The following is a 25878-nucleotide window of genomic DNA, read 5'->3' as shown; positions in this document are numbered from 1 at the left end:
AATTTTATAGTGGTATACTGAATTTGTAGTGGTATACTAGTGCTGTTTTTATTTTAAAAACTTAACATTGGCTAGCGTCACGTAAAAAAGTTGATTGTTGTATAATTATGTGCTTCAATAATGGATTTATGTCACAATGGTTTTTGGTATTTACGAAATGCTTCTTAGTACAAAAACAAGAATATTAAAGTGCATTCTATGTGGGTAGAAATTTACATTGCATTTTAATTTACAATTTACCGATTATTTATCTGTATCTGCATAACTGAGTTGGTAAAGCATATGTCTGAAAGCGGTATGCCAGTGGTTTGAGTCCAAGCTTGGGAATTTTTTTTTTAATTTAGTGGCATTTTCAGCCTAAGCTTGTTCCTTATGATTCGTCTTTTGTTTGTTATGCAGTTGTATGAAAAAAATTTCCTTTATTTTATTTTCTTAAAAAAAAAATTAACCGTTTCGGGAAATTTCGTTAAATTTCGTTTTTCATTTTTTTTGGTTAAGAATAATTTTGTGTTTTCACCGTCAATATAATATCACTGACATTTTGAAAGGTTTATATAATGAAGGTTGGCTTAATAGCAAAAAAAAAAGGATATAAATTTCAATTACAATTTTTCTATTTTAAAAATTTCATTTGGTAAACATGAACTCTAATGAGTACATCATTGCATAGGATGAATAAAATAAACTCTATTTTAATGCACTTAAAAACATCTATAATAAATCTATATGCACTCATAAAATTATATTTATGTATGTATGTACACAGATATGCGGTGTATATAGTGTAGATATATACTGCGGACTGACTAATTGTTATCCGTCAATCAGACAATTAAATTTCAATAAAAGAATATAAAAATTAAATATAACAAAAATATTATACTGCAACAAAAATAAGAAAAAATAAATAAAAGAATAATAAAGCATAAAATTTTCTTTCATCTCCACAAAATTGTTGTTGTTGTGATGGTTTTCTCAGTGTTTGATTTTGAACTGTAAGTATGATGGAAGCAGGCAACAGAGACTAGGTTAAGGATTTGGAAAAAAAAATGTTGGGGTTTTTTTTTTTTTTTTTTGTTTTTTTTTTTTAGTTTTTATGCTTATAAAATAAATAAATGTATGAATAATTGAAATATGTAGATACATATATAAAAATGATTCGTCATTCATCAAAGATTTTAATAATTTCAATTTGTGAGAAGAATTAAAATTGTTTTTGTCTATACATGTATATTTACCATACCGACATATGCACATACATTAAAGAGATTTGTATTTTTAAAAATTAATTACCTTTATCTAAAAAAAATGGTTATACTTTGAGAGTATATTAATAAATATTTAATAAATATAGCGTTTATGTATAAAATATGAATATGTGGCGTATACCCCTTAATATACTTATGAGAAAAATGGAAACTTGATGAGGAATTTAAAATTTTGTATTTAACAATTATTGTGCTCATATTTACATGACATACATAGGTCCATACAATATTGATATTAGAGAAAGGTTAAAAATTTATTTGAATTGTTATTAAAATAATAAATTTTTAAATTTATTATTTAATTATTTAAATATTTATTTAATATTATTTCCTTAACAAATAAATTATGGTGCAAAACTACAATAATATTGGCCAATTTTTTTATAACTTTCATTTAGAAAATCATTTTTCTAATTAATTCTAATTTATTTTGTAATTACGTAATAAATTTCTTTTACCCTTAATAAAAATTTTTTTTAGTTACAAAAACAGACGCTAGGAAATATATAACTTTAACTTGTCAGTAAACATTATTGCCAGTGTTTTTAAATTTTTAACTATGGCAGATTTGACAAATTTATTTTGTAAATCAATAAAATATATTTTATGATCACTATTTAATTCAGAATCTAAGAACACGAATACATTTTGTAAAAATAAAAAAATTTAATAAAATAATTAAATTAAGTACTCAATCATTTTATGTATTTGAAAATATTTTAAAATTTCTCAATTATTCTCAATAGTAACGAGTGAAAAGAAGACAAAATAATTAATATAAAAAGTCATTGTGTTAAATTGCATTTTTTTTTTGTTTTGGTGTGGTACTCAATATTTGTAGCTAACTTCAAATTTTCTCTTGCAAATAATTATTTTATATACAAAAATTGCAGAGTAAGTATGTACCTGCAATATTTTACAAAGTAATTGTACATAAGATGAATACAAAATTTTTAATTGCGTACCCATGTTTTTCTTTCTAATAAAATTTTGTATTTTTAAATGAATTTTATTTTACGAAATTTTGAAGGCTTATTTACGTTCAATTAAAAATTATTCATTTTACTTTTTCTATATGTTTAATTATTTTGAAACTATAAACATGTAAGATGATATGCATTTATTTTTACATCCTATACTTTATGTACGTACATTGTATTTATACTCATATATATATATACATAAGGTATAATAAAACGCACCTTTAATCTAAAATAAACATTTCTATATTCTTTTTGGTTTTTGTATATGTTCCTACCCTAATGCTACCACTTTGAATAATGATGATTTAATCAAAATATATGTACTTATATAACATTGTGTACATATACCCGAATACATATATAATTATATATATATATATGCATATATACATTTATTTAAAATATTAACCCATTCGTACTATATACAGTATGTTTAATATTATAACTTTGACTACATATATTGCATATATTCACAATAATTATGACAGTTGTAATGTCTTCAGTTCAGAATCGACCCAGTAGTTATTTAAAGTAATTTAATTGTAAAAATTTCTATATACTTAATTATATATAACTCAATATAATTGAAGTTTGTAATGAATTAAATATTTGTATTTAAAAATATTTAATAATTAAATTAAAAATTAAATATTTATATTTAAAATTATTTATATTTATATTTTAAATTTTATTAAATATTGTTTACAAAATTATTTTAAATATCTTTGACATAAAATTTTCTCTTCACTTGTTTTCGCTCTCAATAATAATATTAAAAAATTTCTCTTCAATTTTAAAAAGTTTTCAAAATTTAATGAATCTCAACTTATGTTGAAGCTGATATGCATACAAACTCATAACTTTCAACATAATTGTGAAATTAATTTGTAAGTGAGTTTAAAATTTTACAATAATGAGTAAAATGATAACTGCTGAGTATCAATTTTACTGATAACTGCTGAGTAAATTAATATGACTGTCATAAATTATTGAAGTTAAGTATTAATTTAATTAGCGACAAAATAATATATAGTATCGTGAGTTTAATGCTACAACTATAGATAACATGCAATTATTAGTTTAGAGATATTGACTTTTGAAAATACAAAATTTATTAATTTTAGTATTATAATTTTCAAATATTTAAGAACACTTTTAAGCTTAGATATTGGTCATGGATGAAAGAGGTTAATTATATAAAAATTATAAATTTTTTGAGTTATCTAGTTGTAGCATTAACTTCACGATATTATTATTTACAATGAGTTAAGAAATTTATTTAATAAATTTTCTCTCTCATATCTGTTATTCTCTCATACATTTCACTATATAGTGTGTTGAATTATTAAAGCAAATACAACACAGCTATTACTGGTATATCTTGAATATTATTTCCATAATAAATTTTTAATAAATTTAAATTTCATTAAAAAATTTATAAATCTTTAAATTAGATTTGAGATTTTTTGAGACTTTCTTTTTATATTTATAATTTTCCTAAAAGGATTTTACGATATTTTAAAAATCACAATCCTTTAACCAGAAAATACTTATTATTTAATATTACTTATATATTTTTGTATACATATCGACATACATATTTATATTTCTGAATTGCATATAACTATAAACCCATTCATAAATATTGTTAAAAAAATAAATTGAACTAAAAACAAAGAAAATGATTCCATTATGTAAAAAAAAATAAAAAAAAAAAAAATTTTTTTATTTTTTATAAGTGTTTCTTACAAGTATATAAAAGGAATGCATTAAATTGCATTATATATATTTGGTATGCATTAGTCATATATGTATGTACTCATATTGTACATTGTTATACCACAATTCATACATATTTTGTATATACATATATTAAACAATGTTACTTATTATGATGACGGCATTAAAAGTATAAAAAAAAAAAAACCAAAATGTAAAAATGAAAGGTTAAAAAACGGCTCAAAATTTCAACACTATACTTAAGTCTGGTAGAAAATATTTTCAAAAAAAAATTTTCTTTATAGCTTTAAAATTATAAGAATTGTAGTTAAAGATTATGATTTTTTAAATTAATTAATGCTGTAAAAATTTAATTAAATTTTTTATTATTTTAAAATATTAATTGAAATTTTTGCTAATGTCTCAATTAATCTTACTAAATTTAAAATCTTACTAAAATTTATATTTTTATTAATAGTTTTAAACGCAATAATTTCACTGCAAGTCACTTAACTGACACGTTTTTATTCAAGAACACAATTAATGTATTCCAGTTCCAGTGAACACAATTCTACAGTGAAGGCTATTCAATCTTTTGAATAAGTTCACTAATATTAAATTTCAAATAAATCATACTAAGAAGTAGTATTATCTGTAATTTTCTCTTATAAATATTTCTAAGTGTTTGATAGATTGGTTAACGAAATGTCGTTGTCAGCAGCCTGTTATATACTCTTATTTAAAGTGTCTAAAACTTCAATATCACGAAATTTTATTTTAATTTTCTTCAAAATTTCAAAAAAATTTTTGAAAAAATTATCATCTCGCTGAAATATCGATGGTCATCGATATAATATTTGGTCATACACTTTAAAATGAACACAATGATGTAAGAACAATATAAATTTTATTTTAATAAAAAAAATATTGCTCTTTTTTTCTCATTCAACATGAAAAGTACCGTTACAATGAGAGAAAAAATAAAAATAGTTTGTTAATATTTGTTCACTATTTTGGGCTTTTACAAAAAATTCTTGTCTCACAGTTGTAAGGTAGTCAATACTAAAATTAGTATGCTCTCTCTCGAATTAGTATTAGTATGAAATTTTATAAAATTGAGTGTTCGCTACAGCAGAGTTATACTGTAATTATATGGAATTTATTAAGATTATTTTTATATTAAATAAGTTTATTAAATGTTACAATTGTTATATAACAAAATTAATTAATATTTCTTTATTATTAGCACAGAAAATTAAAGTTAATTAAAAAAATTAACTAAAATTTTGTTCATTTTTAAGAGTATAACATTTTTGAGCTACATGCCATAAATGTCGCACCTTAACTTATAGTTCTCGAACTAAATAATTTTTTTTTTGTTTTCGGCCATTGACTGTGCAAGAATTTATTTCTATTTTTGTTTTGTTTTTATTTTTTTCACCGAGCTTTTCGAGCATTCTACAAAATTGAGTTTAAGGATAATTTCAATGTCCTTCTACCTATATTTGTGATTTATTGGCTGATGAAAAAAAAAATCTACATATATATATATATATGGTTATCAACCCCTGCCAATATACAATGTCTCTTATACATACATATACATAAAAAATATTCATTACATGTACATATTTCTTTAAATGAATCATTTATATTAAAGCATATGTGTACATATTATATGTGAAGCCACAAAAGTGAATCACAAGTCAAGGGTTATTTTCCTGTATGCATGTCTACACACATATTATGTATATAAAAAAGACAAAAACACAAATGAAATAAGGAAAAAAGAAAAATTCTTTTTAACATTTTTGTTTTAGTTTTTCTTTTGTATATCTATTATGATAGGAAAATAATAATAATAAAAAAAAAAGAATCGTTAAGGCGGTTATTAACCCAAATAATCCCAGTCTTTTTCCTTGTCTATTTTCTATACTCTTATTATTTTTGTTATTTTTTCATTATTTTTTGAAAATCAACTAAAATTTAAATGCATTAAAAAAATTCAACAAGTATAGAATTTTTTCTATCTTTTTTTTTTTCTATAAAAACAAAAAATGACAATAGATTTTTTTTTATTGCCTATAAGGAAACTATTTATAGAATTTTTATTTTTAATGCTGAATAAAGTAAATTGAGTTTTTTTTTTCTATTTTGAATTGTTATAATTGTTTCTACATGCATACATACATTTATTTTCTTGTTTATTTAAACAAAATTCTTTTAATTCACAATTTCTTTATGAGCTCCTATAAAATAAAATAAGTAAGTAAGGGCTCTAAAATATGTACATATAAAGAATAAGTACATTTGTATGTACATAAAAATTGTGTAGATAAGAATTTACAAAATGTTGTTTAATTTCTAGGAATATTAAAAATATAGCTAAAAGATTGTGATTCTTCTTTTACTGCTTTACAGTCCTTGATGGAGTTCCGCTACAATTCTCTTTCACACATTTCGATTCATCGCCGTGCTCTTCCAGTTAGTAATATTTGTCGATTTTAAGTCATCATCTACAGAATCTATCCGCCTTTTTTTCGACCATTCTCTCCTTCTATTTCCTTCCATACTATAGAGGGAAACCCTTTTAGTCACTCCAGAACGGGCATTCTAATAACATGTCCTAACCACTTCAGCCTTTGTGATTTAATGAATTTTATTATGCTTTTATTATTTTCGAATTTTATGATGAGGAATTTCAAATAATGATTTTAATTTTGATGTACAACAACTGTACAATATGGGTTTAAGTACTAAATTTTGTCCCTATATATTTTTTACCTTGTCTGTCATTGTAAGTACACGTACATGTTGACCATTTTGGAGAAAAGAGTCATAATTTAAAAGGAGTAGATTTTTAAAAATACAAAAAACAAAAAAAAAACCATAAGAAAAAATCTCATTGTATGTTATGACTTATGAGTGTGATCTGCTCTTGATCTGCTTATTGTAAATTTCTCTTAGAGAATAATTTTAAATGCTAGAAACTATAACAAATTATTTACAATAAGAGTGTCAGACTACACGGTGTGTTGAATTCTGTTACCTTATATATGTCGTATACTACGCATCCAATTACGTGGATACCTTAAATTTCGTTGCTTTTCAATTTTTCTATAAGAAAGCTGTCGCTTTTCTAGTATAAACCAGCAGTAAATGTTCAAAATTATTTTTGGAACACAGCGTTAAGGTCGTGTATAACGTATCTTGCTTCAATATGGTTTAGAATACACTCTTCAATTGTAATTTAGTAAGGAATTAGACCAGTCCGTACCGCTTGTACTGCTGTTGTTTATCAAATATTAAATTTTAATTTTTATTGTTTTTCATCCAAAAAATTAAAACATAAATTTATAAAACAATAAAAGAATTCGTACGTCAATTAAAATAATATTTTTAACCATATAGGTATTTTTTTTTAATTTTTTTTTTTGCTATTCGGGATATTTTAGAAAAACTCCTACTATTGTATAAGGTCAAAACCATATACACATGTATTTGCATTCTTATTTTAACAGTTATGTCAATATTTTTTTACATTATTATAATTTTATGAATAATTAATAATAATACAAAAGAATTCACCACATACATATGTCTAAACAATTTATAAAAAAGAAAAAATTCACCACATGTCTAAATGTCTGTAGAATTTTTAAATAATATTTCATTTGTTAAAACAAAAAAAAATTAAAATATTTATATAATATTATTTTATTGTTCGAAGAAATAAATACGAACGGATTAAAAAAGAAATTAAAAATTATTATTTAAAAAAAAAATATATGAGCTCATTTCGTAAATCTCGTGAAGATGTAAAATATAAGGTAATATTCTTGATTAACGTTAGGGAAATTGAAAATACAAATGTTAATAAATTTTTTTTCTAATTTATTTAAGATCGTACAAAAAGCTTGATTATCGTTTGTGATGCTACTGCATTAATTCTGTCAAAATAATATCTTTCATTTTACATAATGGACGACATTAGGAATCAAATAAATTGAAAAAGTAAAAAAATGTCTGAATAAATATTGATCTCCGAATTTATATTGACTTCAAGAGTTAAAGTAAAAATTTCCCCATAAAAATTCCCACGTACATAATATTAAGTATTCGTTTGATTGACATTTAATTATTCTCCCAAAAAAAAAGAGCGATAACGATAGCCAGAGCGCAAAAATGCACTCAAGAATTTGATTCATTGGTGGTGCTTGGTTATTAAGATGCAATGCAACGTATAAGCATCAAATCAAAATTATTTTATGTCCTAATTTTGAATTTGTTGCCAATGAAAATTTTCTACTTAACAACGATTTTATTAAACAAAATTTTTAAAACTGTCAATTATTCGGAATGCTATTTTGCACTCCAAAATTTCTTCATTATATTTTACTCATCGTAATTAGCCACAATTTTGCGGTTATCAAATTTTGAAGCGCATCTTCGTATCGCGCATTGTGTTTATAGTTATAACTTTGATTTTAAACTTTATTTCTGTATAAACATGCTTATTTTGCTCAAAATTGTTACAATGTAGTTATTGAATTTAGGAAATTATAATCGTATATAATATTTGCTCTTTACTGTAGATGAGGTGCAGTTGCTTTAATTTACCCACAGTTGAAATGTTTAATGATTAAATATTTTGGAAACTTTGACATGTTAAGCTGCAAATAAATTTCTTAATTTTACAAATTTACTTTAATAATTTAAAAAAAAATATATATATTTTAATTATTTCAAAATATGTTAACATTAATTAATAAAAATTGTTTTTTCATTTCTTTTATTTTTTAGATATTAAATATGGAAGATGATATGAATTGGTATCGTGCTGAATTTGAAGGCAAAGAAGGTTTAATTCCTAGTAATTATATAGAAATGAAAAATCACGAGTAAGTTTCTGAAATAATATTAAAATAATATTTAAGTAATATAAATAATAACACATAATTATAATATTTTAATTTTCCTTTTCGATTTTCATTTGCTTTAAAAGTTGGTACTATGGTAGAATTACACGTGCTGATGCTGAAAAGCTATTATCAAATAAACATGATGGCGCATTTTTAATAAGAATTAGTGAATCTAGCCCAGGAGATTTTTCACTATCAGTCAAGTAATAAAATAAATTAAAATATACGAATAATAAATATATATTTTTTTGTAAATTAATTTAATTAATTTATTAATTTTGAAATTAATTTATTTAATATAGATGTCCTGATGGTGTACAGCATTTTAAAGTTTTACGTGACGCACAAGGTAAATTTTTCCTTTGGGTTGTTAAATTCAATTCATTAAATGAATTAGTTGATTATCATCGAACAGCTAGTGTATCTAGATCACAAGATGTCAAATTAAGAGATATGGTGCCAGAAGAGGTATAATTATTTTATTATTAAATTTTAATATGCTTATTATGATCAGCGAAGCGAATTGCTTTTCGAATCGAATTAAATTTAAAATTATAATCAGCGAATGATTTTGTTCGCCAAGTCCAAAAATTACTTTAATAAATTATTTTGAAAAATTTAATTATTTTTCATTTTTAACATAATTCGCCAAGCTTATTACATTGAATTTTCATTCGAGATTTAAAATTTATCGAATTCGCTGATTATAATAAGTACTAAAAATTTATATTCGCCAAAAATGTCATTCGCTTTGGCATTCATAATAAGTATTCTTTTTTATTTTTGATAATTTTATTGGTAAATTATTTTAATTATCAAACATTTATTTTTCTGTTTTAGGTATTGGTGCAAGCCTTATATGATTTTGTGCCACAAGAAACTGGTGAATTAGAATTTCGAAGAGGTGATGTTATTACCGTTACAGATCGATCTGATGAACATTGGTGGAATGGTGAAATCGGTAATCGTCGAGGTCTATTCCCAGCAACATATGTAACGCCATACCATTCATAATAAATAGATATTAAAAATATACAATATATATAATATACATATATAAAGTATATATATATATATATATATATATATATATATATATATATATGCATAAATATTTTTAAAATTAATTTTGTGTTTTTCTCTTTTTTAAATATTTTAAGAAAATAAGAAAGAAAAATAAAGATTTTTTTTTTTCCAACAAAAAAGAAAATTAAAATAATAAAAAATAACAGAAAAATTAAACTAAAACAAAAAAAAAAGGTAACAAATATTATAAAAAATAAGAAAAAGATTAAAAAAATTCAAGGAAAATCAGATGAAAAAAAAAAATGTTTTATAAAAATTTAAGGAAACAAAATGAATAAAATGAAAATAAACAGAAAATGATAAGGTTATTCTTAATTCTTTGATAAAAAAATAAGAAAATTTTTTTTTTAATTTTATTTTAAATATTTTTTTTTGTTTTTGTTTAAACGTTCATAAATATTAAACGTTTTCAAGAACAATTTGATGAAAATATTAAAGAAAAAAAAAACAAATTTGAAATAAAAAATTTGTATTGGATTTTTTTTTTTTTTGTATTTTATTGTGTATTTTTTCATTTTAATTTCATTTATTTTTTATTTTAGCTTTTATTAATTTTTTTTTTGTTTTTTTTTGTTCATTAAGTTTTATATATAGACTACGAAAGCTATTCAAAATAAAACAAGATTAACGTGGTGTAAAAATACTACAGATGAATTTTTTCATTCATTAATTTATATAAATAATAAGTTGAATATTTTTGAAAATTTAAAAGAAAATATATTCATATTTGAAATAAGAATTAATAATAAATAATAATAATAAAAAGAAAAAGAAAGAATAAAATCATATATTTAAAAATTTAAATCATTTATTTTTTTTTTCGTTGCTTTTATTCACCATAATTAATTTAATATAAAAATTAATTTAATTACATTTTTCTTACAAGAAATAACAATAAAGGTTCAGAATCTTATACATTTCATTCATATTTATTAAGATTTTTTGTATTAATTTGTATATTTTTGCCATTTTAATTACATTAATTTCCAGGTGCTGTTTATAAAAAAAGTAAAAAATTCTATTAATAATTTCAATATATTTCAAAATTTAATTAGAGTTTATATTGGATGAATTGAAGTTTTTTTAAGAAAATTGAAAATAATTCATAAAAATAATGTAATTTTTATTTTAAATTTTTATTAATTAAAAATAAAAAAAATACCATCTTTGTGGATTTCAATTTTAAAATATGTAAAATTGCAATCCTATGTGGGTATGCTCATTGTCTCTTGTCAAAAGCAACAAATTCCAAAGAGCTCTCATTATAACCCGGCCAAACTTGTCTTTCGCCTTACCTGGAAAATTATTTAATAATATTGTTGGTAAAGTGTAAGTGATTTATTCTGTTTCTTTTAGAGCACTAGTATATATTTGTTTATAAAGTAAGTCTTTTGAGTAAAACCTATTTTGATTTTAGAAAATCTTAGCTGATCATAACAAGGACCATTTATAAATGGTATTTTTGTCTTTCATGTCGGATATTAAATGTATTGCCTACATCAAGTCGTACGTTATAAATTTCTCAGGGTCTTATATGATATGTGAACTTTTATTTATCCATATTGTTATTTCTTGAATTTTGTCACCTGTTGTAAGCCTTTAAGTTGTATTTTCTCCTTGCAGATTGGAAAATTGTTAGAGCACAATCATTAATTTCATACAATAGGATCATGTTATTTAGATTTTTACCTTTTAGCTTGATTTCAGGTTTCATTTTCATGTTATAGATAGCAGCTAGACACATTTATGTTTTAACATTTCACTACCTTTGGGTTTTTTTGGATCTTTTAATGGTCGTTTATTCAGTCTAGTTACACTATTGTTTGCCACTTTGTGTAAAACTATTTGTTTTTCGCTTTGTAAACACATTAAGATAAAATAAGAATTTCGTTTTTACCAAGAATAAAATAGGCACATTTGCAACCAGTCATCATTGTTTTTATAATTCAAATTTTAAACAAAAATATCATCAAGTTTTGGTACCATCACTAAAAAAAAATGAACTGTTAAAAATAATTGCCATTATGCCAATATGTCAACATTTAAAATTACACCGAATACCGCTATCATTCACTAAATTTTTTCTTTCATTCTCACTTTTGTTACAATGATGACAGAGGCCTTATATAGTTAACATGATTTAATATTGATAACACAAAATAAAAATTTATAATATTTTTTACTCAAGTCACAATTCAAATTCATTTTGGACGCATCACTTGAAATGATAGAATGACAATACAAGTGATTTGTTTGACAGAACGTATGCGAGTGAACGTATTTATATAATTTACATAATTTCTGTAGCATTTTCAAATAAATCATCTGTAGTATTTTTTAAATAAATTTCAACTTATATATTGAAAATTTAATTTTTAACTTATTATAATAATTAATAAAACGATAAAAATAGCGATTAAAAAAAAAAACAAAAAATCATTAACAATAGAAAAAAACATAAAACATAGCAATAGAAAGTAAAAATTATAGGTAAAAAAAGAAGAATATTAAAATTAAATTAAAAAAAAAAATGTGAATTTATACAAAAGATATCATTAAAATAAAGGTCAGAAAAAGAAGCAGAAAAAAAAAACAAAATCAATTTTTTTTTTTGTTTTTTTTTTTTTTTTTAAGAAAACCAATTAAATTTAGATGTTCGTAACTCATTTAGTATTCTTAGATTTATTACAAATATCATATATAAATTATATAGTTATATACAATTAAATAATTAAATTAAATAAAAAAGAGAAAAAAATAATTAAACAAATCGAAAAACGTACACTTTTATTAAAATTCTATTTGTTTTAAATTTGTTTCTGTATTTATTTTATTAAATTAAAAAAAAAAAGTAAGAAAAATTATTGAGTGAATTTTTGCAGTACTTTTTACAAAATTAAACTTTTATTTAATATCTAAATTATATAATTTTTTTTCAAAATCTAATAATATTTAATTATTACAACACATACTTTCTTTTAATATTAATTTTATTTTAATATTATATAATATACAACATCAACGGGAAAGTCGAGCCAAACTCAAAATATATTTGATCTTATACGACAAATTGAATTACAAACATCAAAATGTCATCATTAATATTTGCGTTCTATTTATTTGTTTACGTTTTGCCTTTTCTTAGCCGCCACCGTCTTTTCTTAGCTCGTTCTGTCTTTTTTCTACCACAATTTTTACCCACTTCTTGTCCTCTGGTCTCTTTTCCTCAAGAATTTGGCTGATTCTTTTCAAATTCCTGAAAGCGATTCTGCGGCCTTTCGTAGGTATACGCTGGCGGCATTAGCCAGTCTACATGACTGTTACCTCGCTTTTTAAAGTTTTTTATAGTTTTATGTCTGCCAAATATTAGCTTCGGTTTCGATTTGGTTCTTGTTTCATGTCTACTCATTTCAACTCGATATACGATTTGTTCTAGTGGAATTTTTTAGAACACTATTAGACATATTCTTTTCCTGTTTTTGACGAGGACCAGCCTCTTTTCGCTTTTTTTAATAAATTCAACTTCTCCATATAGTTGTTCTCACGAGTTGTAAAGAATGTATGTCCATCTAAGCCGATATCCGCTATACTTATATAAGGTTAAATAATCCGCACAGCGTTAGTTATCTGAATATTTTTCATTCGCGACTTGTTTATTTATGTCGGCCCCCAGCCAAGCTGATTATCAGCACGCGTCGTATAACATTTTAATTCGGCTCAGAGAAATTGGTAATAATATGATCTATTAGGAAGGGTATATTATCGTTTAACTTCAGATCCCATCTCAAAAAGAAAACAAAACTATAAAAATTTAGTAGGTGCTATATATAAATAATATTGAATAATATTGCAATATGACACTAAAGGGTTAATACTAAATAATTATACTTAATATTATGGCATTATTTTAGAATATACATATATATATAAATGATAATTCAAATGACTTCTTCATAAAATTTTTAATAGATTTTCATAACACTTTAATTTATTAAATTTTAGATTAATTTTATTAAAAAATTTTTATTATTTTTAGTATACTAAATGAAAGATATATATTAAAAAAAAAAAAAAAAAGAGATAAATTAAATTGTTTGTGTGCCAAAAAAAACTTTAATTAAATTGTAATAAAAAAATTATTATTAAATAAAATATTAAAAATCAAAAACCAATTTGCCATTGAATAATTCAAAAATTGACAACTTAACCTTAAAAAAATTTGTATGTGTTTACACTTTTCTTCAATTTAGCCTCCAATAATTGAAAGAAAATAAACTTATACAAATGTAGGTTATGTGAATTTGTTCAAATTGCAATTGGTTGCATTTAATTTCAAATTTTTTTTAAAATTTTAATTTTTAATTATTTAAATTAAAATATTAATAAAAAAAAAAACAAAAAACTTCACTCAATAATTTTATTTTAAGAAAATATAAAAATAACTCTCCTTTAAATTAAAAACTTAAAAAAAAAAGCGCAAAAATTTTATTTACAAACACTTATACAAGAACAAAAAGAAGAATAAAATATAAGATGCCAGTTTAATCAATATGTTTTTTTTTTTACATATTTATATATGTATATATAAATATATATATATACATATATATATATATATATATATAATTATTTAATTATAATAATACATTTATATATATTTTTTTTCTTATACTTATTTTGATGAAAAATTTGAAAATTAATAAAAAAAAAAAAAAGATTTTATAAATATATACATAAATATACATATTATATACATATGTATGTGTAAAATAACAATAGACAAAAAGAAAAAAATAATAAAATAAATAATTTGTATAAAATAATCTTTACGGTAATAAATTTTTACTTTAAAATTCTTGTTGTTTTCTTAATATTATTAATAATTGATATACAGTTAATATTACTCTAATCATACGGGCTTTCGATAATTCAATTTTAATTTAGTAAGTTCGATAAATCCAAACTGCAAAAATCTTCTTCAAAAATAGCAATTGTACTTAAAAAGACAATTGTACTTAAATTTCTAAAAGAATTTTTAAGTTTTTTTTTTTCTATAACTACTGCAAATTATATTATAAATTAGATGGGGAACATAATAGAATAATTTTGGATATTAAAGAATTACATGAGTGTATTACAAAATCAAAAAATCAATTATACAGTTGTTCCGCCTATTTGTAAGTATGTGTTTTTATGTTTAAATAATTGAAAATCCCAATATATGATATAGTAAGATTTTATCTTACCTTGACTATTGTCCTTCATCTTTAAAAGCATGGTTAAACAAAGGGTTAACTTAAAATATTTAAAGTTCAGGAAATATGGCTTGTTTATTTGGAGTCATTCTATATTCTATTCCCCTCACTGCGGAAATATTCTTGGGTTTCGGCATTTACCCTGTATTTCACAGCATATGAGTATTGATTGCTGTGATTTAGATTTATTTTAAAATTTTAGAATTCAAAAATTAGATTTATTTTAAAATTTTAGAATTATTTAAAAATTTTTAATTTAAAAATAATTTAATAAATTTTCACAGAAATATGCAGGAAATTAAAAGAAATATTATTATAGAACAACCTATTTATTATAAATAGATAATAATCTACCATTTTTAATTTTAAGAAAAATTTGACGAATACCAAGAAGATACAGAGTTACATAACTTTATAATTGAATATTTATTATTATGAAAATGAAAAATTTCGAAGGTCGATTTATAAACTGTTAATTAAATGTTAAGTAATGGAATTTTTGATAATTCTCTTTTAATTTCGATCGGAATACAAAGCAAGTTTGATAATGCCAAACTGCAAAATCTGAATATTGGAAAATAAGTGAAAATTATTTGAATATTAAAAAAAAATTTAATAATATCTCTTTTTATTTTTATTATTTTGTATCTGAAAATTTGAATTTTAATTATGTAAATTAAACAATATTTTCAATAAAACAAATTATATTTATTTGTACACTTCATGTAATTAAAAAAACAAAAAAAAAAAAAGGGAAAATTCTTTTTTAAATTTATAAGAACTTCAAGTTTACTTCTACAAATTATCTTTAATATCACGTCACAAGTAACACGTTTATTTTAAATTTTTATTATTAAACACAAATACAATATTAAATTTTTATTTTAATTTTATTTTTTGTTTTTTTTCTTGTTTCATAATTTCAATTAATTTCTTAGATCTTATATTTCATTTCAATTAATTGTTTTCCAAGAATTGGAAAAAAAATATGCTTATAATGAATGATCAATTTGAAAGAAAAATTTTTAATTATTATATTTAATATATTTATGAATATATTTCATGATATATAGATATGAATTTAAATTTTGATTCTCTTATATATAAACTTAAAGTATAAATAATTTCAAATAATATGAGATTTGGTATTTTTCGTTAAAAATTAAAAATTATCAATAAAAAAAAAAAAAAAGTATCAGAAATCTCCAATAAACAAAACGTGTACTTTTAAGAATACTTTTTAATTTATGTAGTTATTTTAATAAACTAATTATTCAATTAATTTTATATATTTTAATTAATTTTAAATTTTTTGGTAGTCCAATATATGTTTGTATTTTTGTTTTTTGAATTCAAACTACAAAAAAAATTCATCAAACTTTCTAAAAATGCTTGTAAACAAATTCAATATTTTAAATACAAAAAATTATTTTTGTTGTTTTATTATGATATCTACTTTACGATTAAGATTTGATAAAACTAAATCTTAATTTAAAAATATAATCAAAATAATTATTGAGAATATCTAGTGCTAAGCCTTGCAATATCATCTACACTAATTATATTATGTCAAATAAAATATTAATTTTTTTTTTGTTAAATTTATTAAAAATTAATTCTTAAAATTTAATGAAATGACTACAAACTTTTAAAATATTTATGTAATTTGATATAGCAATTATCTATAATTGTATATAGACGAGATATAATAGCAATTAAAAACAATGTCGGAAAAAAAAAGATTATTTAGAAATTTGTTCTTCCAGCAAACAAATTTCTTGTATTTGCATATGCCCCTGGAAAAGTACTATTCAATGTAAAAGGTGGTCGAATAGCTTGAAATCTTTGGGTAATTGATAATGTATTACCATGAATATTATTAAAATTATGAACTTGTCTATTATTAGATATTGAAACATGTTGAAAAGATGATGGTTGTGGTGGTGGTGGAGGTTGTGGAACAGATGCTCTAAAATTTATTCGTGCATTAAAAATTGAATTTTGTGCAGTTGCTGTAGATGATTGAGATGTTGCATTAGATAAAACAATTGGTATTCCTGCTGGTGATATCATACGTGGTCTCACGGACTGTGGTGTAATTGATGGTGTTGGAGGTCTAAGACCTGATTGTTGTACACTAGTTGCTCTTGAAGCGTATGATGAAAAATTTATATTTGCATTTTGAAAACGATGATGTTGATTTTGTTGATTATTAACGAAAATATTTCTATATTGATTTTGATTATTAACTGGATTTCCCAATAATGGAATAGACATATTCATCTGGGTTGTTTCACTATATGTTGTTACATTTAAAACTGGATTATTATAACGATTTGGATTTAGTGTTAAAATTGTTGAATTAGGTCTATTAATATTCATATATGATTGCCCAATACTTCGATTATTTACCCGAATTTCATTATTCACGATATTACGATTATTTGCGTAAGCTGTTTGAAAATTCTGCTGTTGACTAGCTTTGGGTGCGGTATTAGATTTCACAGTAGGTTTTTTAAATTTACTATTAAATGGATTTGGTAGTTTTTTCAAGGCATTATTTGAATCTGTAGAGCTTATAAATTCTGGTTCATCATCATCATCAATAGTTAATACATCTGATATGACTGCCTCTTTTAATCCTATTCCTTCTTCCATAGACTCAATCAACAAAGTGGAATTATCAAGAATTCTGTTGATTGATCTCATTCTTTCTTCTGGTATGTTATCGACATTTACAGTTTCTATCATATCTTTTAACATTTCCATGACTTTTTTGAAGAAATTCAAGTACTCAATACTCTTCATCAACTCTGTTATATTTCCATTAACCTAAAAAATTATTATTTATTTTATTTTATAGTTCGTATTATTTTTACTTTATTGGGATTTTTATATTATATACCCATATTTTTTCTGTTACTTAACCTATAAAATTCGAGGAGATATATAACATAATTTTGATTTTTTACAAAATTAAAAATAATTTTTAATATTAACCTTTTCCATTTCTTCGGCATGAGTCAGAAGTCTATTTGTTTCTAATTTAACCTGTTCTAGATCTTTGCAATTAACAATTAGTTTAAGTACCGATATCAATGTGATAGGAACATTCATGGAATCATTTAATTTGGTTCTATAAATGGAATTTTAAATTTTAATAATACTTGTTCTATAATATAAATAGAAATTTATTACCTTTTTGTGCCTGGATGAGATGCATTCAAATCATCAGGAATTTTTCGTTTGGAACAATCTGAGTTACCATAATATTCTGTAAATTTTCTTATTAATTTTTCTAAAAATATTGCCCGCTCGGATTTTTCTTTATAAACGGATATAAAAAACCTGTCGTCATAATGTAATTTTTCAGTACAAATTCTTTTCATGTAATTATCCATTAATTTATGTTTGTAAAATTTTTTTATGTTAATTTTAATACATTGGTTTAATAATTTTTTCGTACGTTTCTGTAAACGTTGGCAGATTTCTGCAATCATTTGACCAATTATTGTATTTTCCTTTTCGCCACTGAAATTCATTTGACTTAAACTGCTCCGAAAATATGATTTAAGTATTGGGAAATGCTTGTTCTGAAAATTATCATGTCTTAAAATTTAAAAAAAAAAAATTCAACACAAAATGCTTACAATATATAGCATTCGATGAACAGAAGAAGTAGCATGATTGGTGAATAGGTCCGTTAAATATTTGTTGCATAGTGTACATTTAGATTTTGACATTTCTTGTCCATTATTGCAGTATTTAAAACGGCATATGTACTCTAAGCTAAAGCTACTTTTTTCCCAATAAATGGGGCCATCTTCGTCTGATATTGGATCATCGAATATTTTTATATCTAAGAAATATCAAAATAATATGAATTTATAATCCGAATTACAGTCTTATATTAATACCTGAAATTTTTGTCAATTTATTGAACTCCTTTTCTACATCTAGGATAAGTAAATTCTGATCATCAGTGGAAATTAAATTATCTGAATTATTTTCTTTGTTTAGTTCGTCAGAGTTTTCATCAATTGTTCCTGATTCTATTTCTACTATGGGATTTGTGCTGCCACCGTTTTTATTTCCGCCCTCGACCTAATTTAATTTAAAAACAAAGTATTTGTTGCGTTAAAACAATTTATTATAATTAAAATGTGAGCCAAAATATTCATTTCTTTTTACCATAGGTAAACAATTCTGATCATTTTCATTTTCGTCGCCAATAATGACAAGTTCACTGTCAACTTCATTTTCCATTGATTCATTCTGGTACTCTGATTTGATTTTTTCCAGTTTTTCAATATATTCTTTTATAATTGCATTTATTTCCATTTGAGCAATATGGTCATCACAATAATGTTTGCGGTTACAAACAATTTTTACAAAATGATTCCTAAAGCAATTAAACATTTTTTGTTCTAAAATATTAATTTTTTTCAACTTATGCCTCTTCTCTAAATCGTTATATATGAGCAAAACAATTTTTTCAATTGATTCATGCTTGGTTTCAGGATCATGAACGACATCTTTCATTAATGTAGAAATTTTATCCCTCGTCAAGAGAAAATGGCGTACCTATATATTTAAAAATATGAAAATGTTTTTGATTTAAAAAATTCAAAGCTATATTGATATTATAAAACTAATAGAGTTTTATCAAATACTTTTACTTACAATAAAATTATTTATATGGAGTTTTCCCGCAAAATGGATTAGTGGATCTTTCAAGATATGTTCATTGCACAGAACACAAAAATAACTAAAATTGTTGCTAAATTTTATGCAATATTCTAAACCTAGTATTGGTCTATTTTTATTAACTTCAGCCAAAATATCTTTTTTCGTTACGTTAAGTACGATTTTCTGTACCTTTAAGCGATTCGTGCTTTTACAGAAGTAAACTAATCTATTTTTATTTTCTTCATGAACTAAAAATTTAAATGAAAAAAATGCTACACTAGATATTTTTTTATCATTAAAATATAATTACCTTCTGCAATATTTTCTCCTCCAAACAAACATATCATAATTTTAAATTCTTTTGGACTGCTGTCATAAAGATTGTAAACACATTGAAATCTTTTTTCTGATATTAAATGGGTTATATTTCGTTTATGGGTCTCACTTGCAATATGAATATTTATTTCATCAAAATTATTAGTAGAATATCGACAAGGATGACAGTTTATAGGTCTTATAATTTTATTTTCTTGCTGCTGAAATGGCCCGCAAGAGAATATATAAATGTATTGACCATTTTCCAGCTTCTCTTCATGCTTTACTAATTTGGAAATCTCCTCATTATGTTCATAATTTGTCACTGAAATATGCGGTGATTCATGAATTATTATGTCTTGACCGCCTGTTTCTTTTCCAATTTGTGATGGACGATTTGATTTACTAGTTTCATTGGAACTGATAATGTTGATTTCTACAGTTTTACTCTTTTCAGATGACCCCTTATCTATTTTCTTATCATTTTTATTAGATGTTTTTTCTTCAGTATGATTTGACGAAGAATCTTCATCAAGAGTCAAATCAATTTCATCACTCTAAAACAAATAAAATTGCTTAAATTAAAAGTACTCTTTATAAAACTTAATTTTTTTAAAAAATTACTTACTCTCATTATTTCCATTTAATTTTCCAAGAACCTCGGAGCAGTTTTACTTTATAGAAACGCCCTTTTGGTGTTCGAATTTATTAGAATTATTTAAGTTATAATTTAAATTACCCCAAAATTTTTTCAGTTCTTATCTTTTTTTTTTAAGACACAACCATGACATGACATTTGACAAGTAAACATTAACGTAATGCCATATTAACTCAATCACCAATCACTAGAAATGAACGACGGACAACAGTTTAAGCAAACCATGGAAACACTGTCAAACAATATTTTCTTAGCTTTAAGAAAATATTTTTCTTACCTTTATTTTTTACAATCTTACTGTATTACGGTATCACCTCATAGGTGATTCAGTAAGACAAGTTAAATTTTGGTAGTTTTGACAGCTTTGCTAGAATATTCCAAAGGAGCGGAATAAATGAACATTACCTACACGGTTTTATGAGGTGCCTTCACGAGACAATATTGGTAAATCAAAAAATTAAAAAAAATTTTAATTAAAATAAAAATTGTATTTATGTCAAAATTATTGTATTTGAAACATCGACGCAAAATCAAATATTCAGTCAACTTTAGCTCATAATGTCACATACACATGAAAACACATAATTTCAAAAAAAAACGTCAGCCGTAAAGGATTTTTGTTTTATTGCAGTTTAATAGCACTTTATTTCATTTGTAACGCATTCTCCTTCCATTATTCTTAAAAATATCTGAATGAATTATTTTGAACTCAAATTTATTAATTTGAATTCAATTAAAATTAACATAAATCAGTTATGGAAACGTAATATAAATATAAAATGACATTTTTTTTTTTTTGAAATGTAATCAAAATTGTCAGTTGTCAAATTATATATCAGATGACGTATTAATATTTTGTTGGTGTGTTTTGTTGTTTTCTTTCATATTTTTTATGTCAGTTCAGTTGAGTCGGTAGTTTTAAACGTAACTAGAAGAGAAAATTTTTAGTTAGTGAATTGTTTGGCGTATATCGGAATTAAGGAAAAAAAAAAGAGAAGATTTTATTTAAAATAAAATTATATTAAAAAAAAGGAAAAAAAAATCAATCTTCTCTTTAAAAAATATAAATGTTTTTTAATATAATATTGAATTAAAATTATTAAAAATATTATATAATAGAAGAAAGTTATAATAAAATTTCTACCTTAAAGTATAATTAAATAGCATTAATACAATTATTATTGAATAAGGAAAAAAAAAAAAGAATTTTTTTTTTGTTGTTTTATAGCTATACATTCAAACGTATACAATAATACATACTTATATACGTATATATAAAAAAAAAAATACCTGTAATTATTGTATTTTAATATTCAATTATAATATAATTAGTAAAAGAAAGAAAAGAAGAAAAAAAAAAAAGGAAATGTTTTCGATGAATCGAAAACAACGAATTTTAAGTCCAGCTCAATTAAAAAGATTATCGGAGCACAAATATAGTTGTACATCGGTCAGTTTATTAGATCCATTTTTACAACCATGGTGGTGTTGGCTTGTTTCAAAGACACCACTATGGCTTGCTCCAAATTTAATAACAATTGTTGGATTAATAGTTAATATAGTTACTACTATAATATTAATATTGTAAGTAAATAAAATTTTCTTTTTTGTAAAATTATTAAAAAAAAAAATAATATACGCAGTATTTGTTTTTATTAAAATAAATTTTCATAATATCATATTGAATATAAACCTATAACTACTAATATAATAATAAATGTATACAATATTATGTATTAAACTTTCTTATAATAAAATAGATCAACAGATGTAGCTAATAGTTATATGTACATATATTATTATAGTTATTTTGTTTAAAGGAATATTTTTGCATATATTTATAAAAATTTTAAAATTTCCCATTGAGGTTAGATTTTTTCCATTTTTTCTTATTTAGCAATATAACAACATTTTTTTTTTCTTTTGTTTTACTTTAAAGAGACAAGTGTTTTTGGGGTACTTTTTTTTTTTGTTTTTCTCTTTTTCCTTTTAATAGAAATGTTATTGTTTATTTAGCTAGATAATTTGACAATGAGGTATTTACAGCAATCTATTAAATACTCATAAATGTGAGTACATAATGAGTACTCTACATAATATATCTCATCTATATCTACTTCCATACATATGGGATGGTACTTACACCTATTTACGTTTTATCAAAAAAAAAAAAAAATACGGAAAATCGAACATTTTTTTCTTTATTTTCTCAAAATAAAAAAAAACAATAAAAAAAATACTCAAAAATTAACTATTTTTTTATAACTTTGATACGACCTCTCAACTCAACAAAAAAATTATATTAAAAAAGAGGAGAAAAAATGTAAATATTCCTACATACATAGCTAAAAATGAGAAAAAAAAAATGAAAATTAAATTTCTCTATGGTCGTTTTCTTAGGTTATAAAAATTTTTCTTTAATAACTTAAAAATAAAATTATGCGTAAATTATAAACCCTTGAAAAATAATTAAATATAATTTTTGTTATGTTTTTGCTTAATGGATGAATATTATAAAATTTTATTATCATAAATTTTTAGTTAATTAATTAAATTTTAGTGACGTTTATTTTATAAATGTGAGAAAAGGTTTTTTTGTTTTTCGAAAATTTCATTCAAATTGAAAGAAAAATATTTAGTTTATGTGTTGATTGCTGACGAATCAATTGGGAAAAGAAAGAAGAAAACACACGATTGATTTTTTTTTTCTTCAGCTACTAATAAGGTTAAAATAATTATAGATTCTAAGGTTGAATTTTATAGGAAAAGGGTGATATTCTTATTTTTTTTCTATATTATTATTATTATTATAACGTTCTATATTTATTGATTTATTTGTAAAATAAATAAAAAATTATGATTATAGTAGGTAAGTAGGTACCTTACCTTACAGGAGTAAGCATATATTTAATTTGTTAGTTATTTTGTTAGGTTAGAAAAACTACTTATTTTAATTATAATTTTTATTTAATTTCATATTATTTTAATTTGTATTTACTTGTAATATAATACAACCATATTATTCTATATTAGTCGCGTTAGTGGCGTGATAATAAAAATCTAGCACGTCACGTCACTTCTTTTATGATTTTCTGATAGTCGTGCCTGTACAGGCGATATAAAATGTTTTTAGATTGGTAAAATTAACAGCTGACGTGAAAAATGTTATGTTTTATTTGCACATAATGCAAAGAAATCCCTTCAACCCCGTTTATTTGAGAAATTTGAAAGCAATTTGCTATTTTACGTTGGCAATCTCAGGGTTGTCGTCGATTGATTTTATTAGCAACTCAAATTGCTTCGTAATTGTTATTTTGTAAAATACAAGAACCAACAATTATTACATAATATAAAAATTAATAAAGAAAAATTTTTCAGTATAAAATTAATTTATTAACTTTTGTAAGCAAAACTAATTTGCCGGCTTATTCATTTTATTCATAAATTTCAAACTATAGAATCTTGGCATAGTGTGCAAATGTTTTGATTATAAAAACTAATTCATTTTCACGTTGTATGAAAAGTTTTACTAAAACAGATTTTGATATTTGCTATAACGTCAAAGATTATATTGTCATTTCAACTATCATGGGTACGCATACCAGAATAGGACTGGAACGTGATAGTATCATTTAATTCAATATTTTTCATGCATGCGATACGACAATCAAAAATATGGGTGATAAATTATCATAATAGTAGCTCGATTTCAATATATATGATAATACTAGGTAGTATTGCTACTTCACTACTTACTTCTTTTATTTAAAGGTCAAATTTTGAAAAGATATTCTTTATTTTTATTGTTCTTAAAGAAAGATTTAATATTGAAAATTTCATAATAATTCATTGATTTTTTTCCTTTTACATATGTACACAAACGATAAAATATAGTTTTTCTGATTTTTGTCTCTAAGGTATTAATACAAGAACATCTACTTATATGTTGAAGATTTCTTTTCAGAAAACTATACTATTCTATATAACTGAGCTCATATAACTATACTCGTACATATATACATACATATGTACTTAATTATACAATATACAAGTTTTATAGTTGATTCTATGTTGTATGAATGTTTAAATATGTAAATTTTTTATAATAAAATTTTCAATAGAAATTCATTTATATTTGGCAAAGGTTAGACATTTTTTTTTTAAATATTAAATTGATTTGATTCAATTATAGGAATATGAATAATAGGTAGGTAGGTTGAGTATGGTTAAATTGGTTACGTATGCGCTTTCCTATTATATAATATTATTTAAGTATATTGTAAAAGAAATGTACTTTATTTTTAAAATTTTAAGTAAGTACTAAAGAAAGTACTTAAGTAAGTATTAAATTGCTTTCGAAGGTTATTTAGTTAAATGCTGACAGTATATTAATTTGCATATTAAAAATTAAAATTATTTACTCGTTACAAATAAATTTTTTAGGAAGGTACTCGTATACTATTATTTCTTTTAAAGAACAATCATAATTCATCAAAAAAAATAATTTGTACCATACAGATTTAGCAAACATACAATACTATTTACGCACGGGGTCGTGCAAAATTTTAAAAAATTGTCAATTTTTTGCCAAGGTAGGGGGTCGTGTAAAATTTTAAAAAATTGTCAAGTTTTTGCCAAGGTAGGGGGTCGTGCAAAATTTTGAAAAATTTTCAATATTTTGCCAAGGTAGGGGGTCGTGCAAAATTTTAAAAAATTTTCAATTTTTTCCAAGGTAGGGGGTCGTGCAAAATTTTAAAAAATTGTCAATTTTTTGCCAAGGTAGAGGGTCGTGTAAAATTTTAAAAAATTGTCAAATTTTTGCCAAGGTAGGGGGTCGTGCAAAATTTTGAAAAATTTTCAATATTTTGCCAAGGTAGGGGTCGTGCAAAATTTTAAAAAATTTTCAATTTTTTGCCAAGGTAGGGGTTCGTGCAAAATTTTAAAAAATTTTCAATTTTTTGCCAAGGTAGGGGGTCGTGCAAA

General features: G+C 22.9%; 3 protein-coding genes across 8 annotated transcripts in view; 2 read left to right on the top strand and 1 right to left on the bottom strand.

Moving 5' to 3' along the window:
* Positions 1-10385, top strand: part of LOC129613386 (growth factor receptor-bound protein 2) — a 37637-nt gene extending 27252 nt beyond the window's left edge. Inside the window, exons 1-5 of one of the 2 annotated variants that reach the window (XM_055527424.1) lie at positions 7701-7800; positions 8774-8871; positions 8976-9095; positions 9195-9360; positions 9733-10385. In XM_055527424.1, the coding sequence (XP_055383399.1) occupies positions 7759-7800; positions 8774-8871; positions 8976-9095; positions 9195-9360; positions 9733-9906 (600 nt within the window). In that variant the 5' untranslated portion in view covers positions 7701-7758 and the 3' untranslated portion in view covers positions 9907-10385. Of the gene's footprint in view, positions 1-7700; positions 7801-8773; positions 8872-8975; positions 9096-9194; positions 9361-9732 lie in introns of those variants that run through there. The other variant, XM_055527423.1, reaches the window with a different exon arrangement.
* Positions 10386-16771: 6386 nt separating this feature from the next.
* Positions 16772-21018, bottom strand: LOC129613387 (uncharacterized). The gene is made up of 9 exons (XM_055527425.1): positions 20866-21018; positions 20233-20794; positions 19917-20170; positions 19425-19817; positions 19151-19337; positions 18884-19092; positions 18432-18826; positions 18234-18369; positions 16772-18065 (listed from the first exon to the last, which is right to left on the bottom strand). The coding sequence occupies exons 1-9, from the start codon at positions 20878-20880 to the stop codon at positions 16980-16982; spliced, it is 3237 nt and encodes a 1078-aa protein (XP_055383400.1). The 5' UTR covers positions 20881-21018; the 3' UTR covers positions 16772-16979.
* Positions 21019-21813: 795 nt separating this feature from the next.
* LOC129613401 (cholinephosphotransferase 1) overlaps positions 21814-25878 on the top strand; it is a 63335-nt gene continuing 59270 nt past the window's right edge. For all 5 annotated transcript variants that reach the window (XM_055527445.1, XM_055527441.1, XM_055527443.1 and 2 more), the window contains exon 1: positions 21814-22479. In XM_055527445.1, coding sequence (XP_055383420.1) covers positions 22262-22479 — 218 coding nt within the window. In that variant the 5' untranslated portion in view covers positions 21814-22261. The remainder of the gene's footprint in view (positions 22480-25878) is intronic.

Source organism: Condylostylus longicornis, unplaced genomic scaffold (assembly GCF_029603195.1).
Source record: "Condylostylus longicornis isolate FDR11 unplaced genomic scaffold, ASM2960319v2 ptg000083l, whole genome shotgun sequence".
Lineage (NCBI taxonomy): Eukaryota > Metazoa > Arthropoda > Insecta > Diptera > Dolichopodidae > Condylostylus > Condylostylus longicornis.
Note: the sequence above shows the minus strand (reverse complement) of the source record. Positions and strands in the feature narration are given on the sequence as shown.

What these genes read in the sequence shown, in the direction of transcription:
- LOC129613387 (XM_055527425.1), bottom strand. An exon ending in TCCATATAAATAATTTTATT is followed by an intron (nt 19,818 to 19,916) that starts GTAAGTAAAAGT and finishes TTAAATATATAG; the next exon opens with GTACGCCATTTTCTCTTGAC. An exon ending in ATGCCGAAGAAATGGAAAAG is followed by an intron (nt 18,066 to 18,233) that starts GTTAATATTAAA and finishes ATAATTTTTTAG; the next exon opens with GTTAATGGAAATATAACAGA.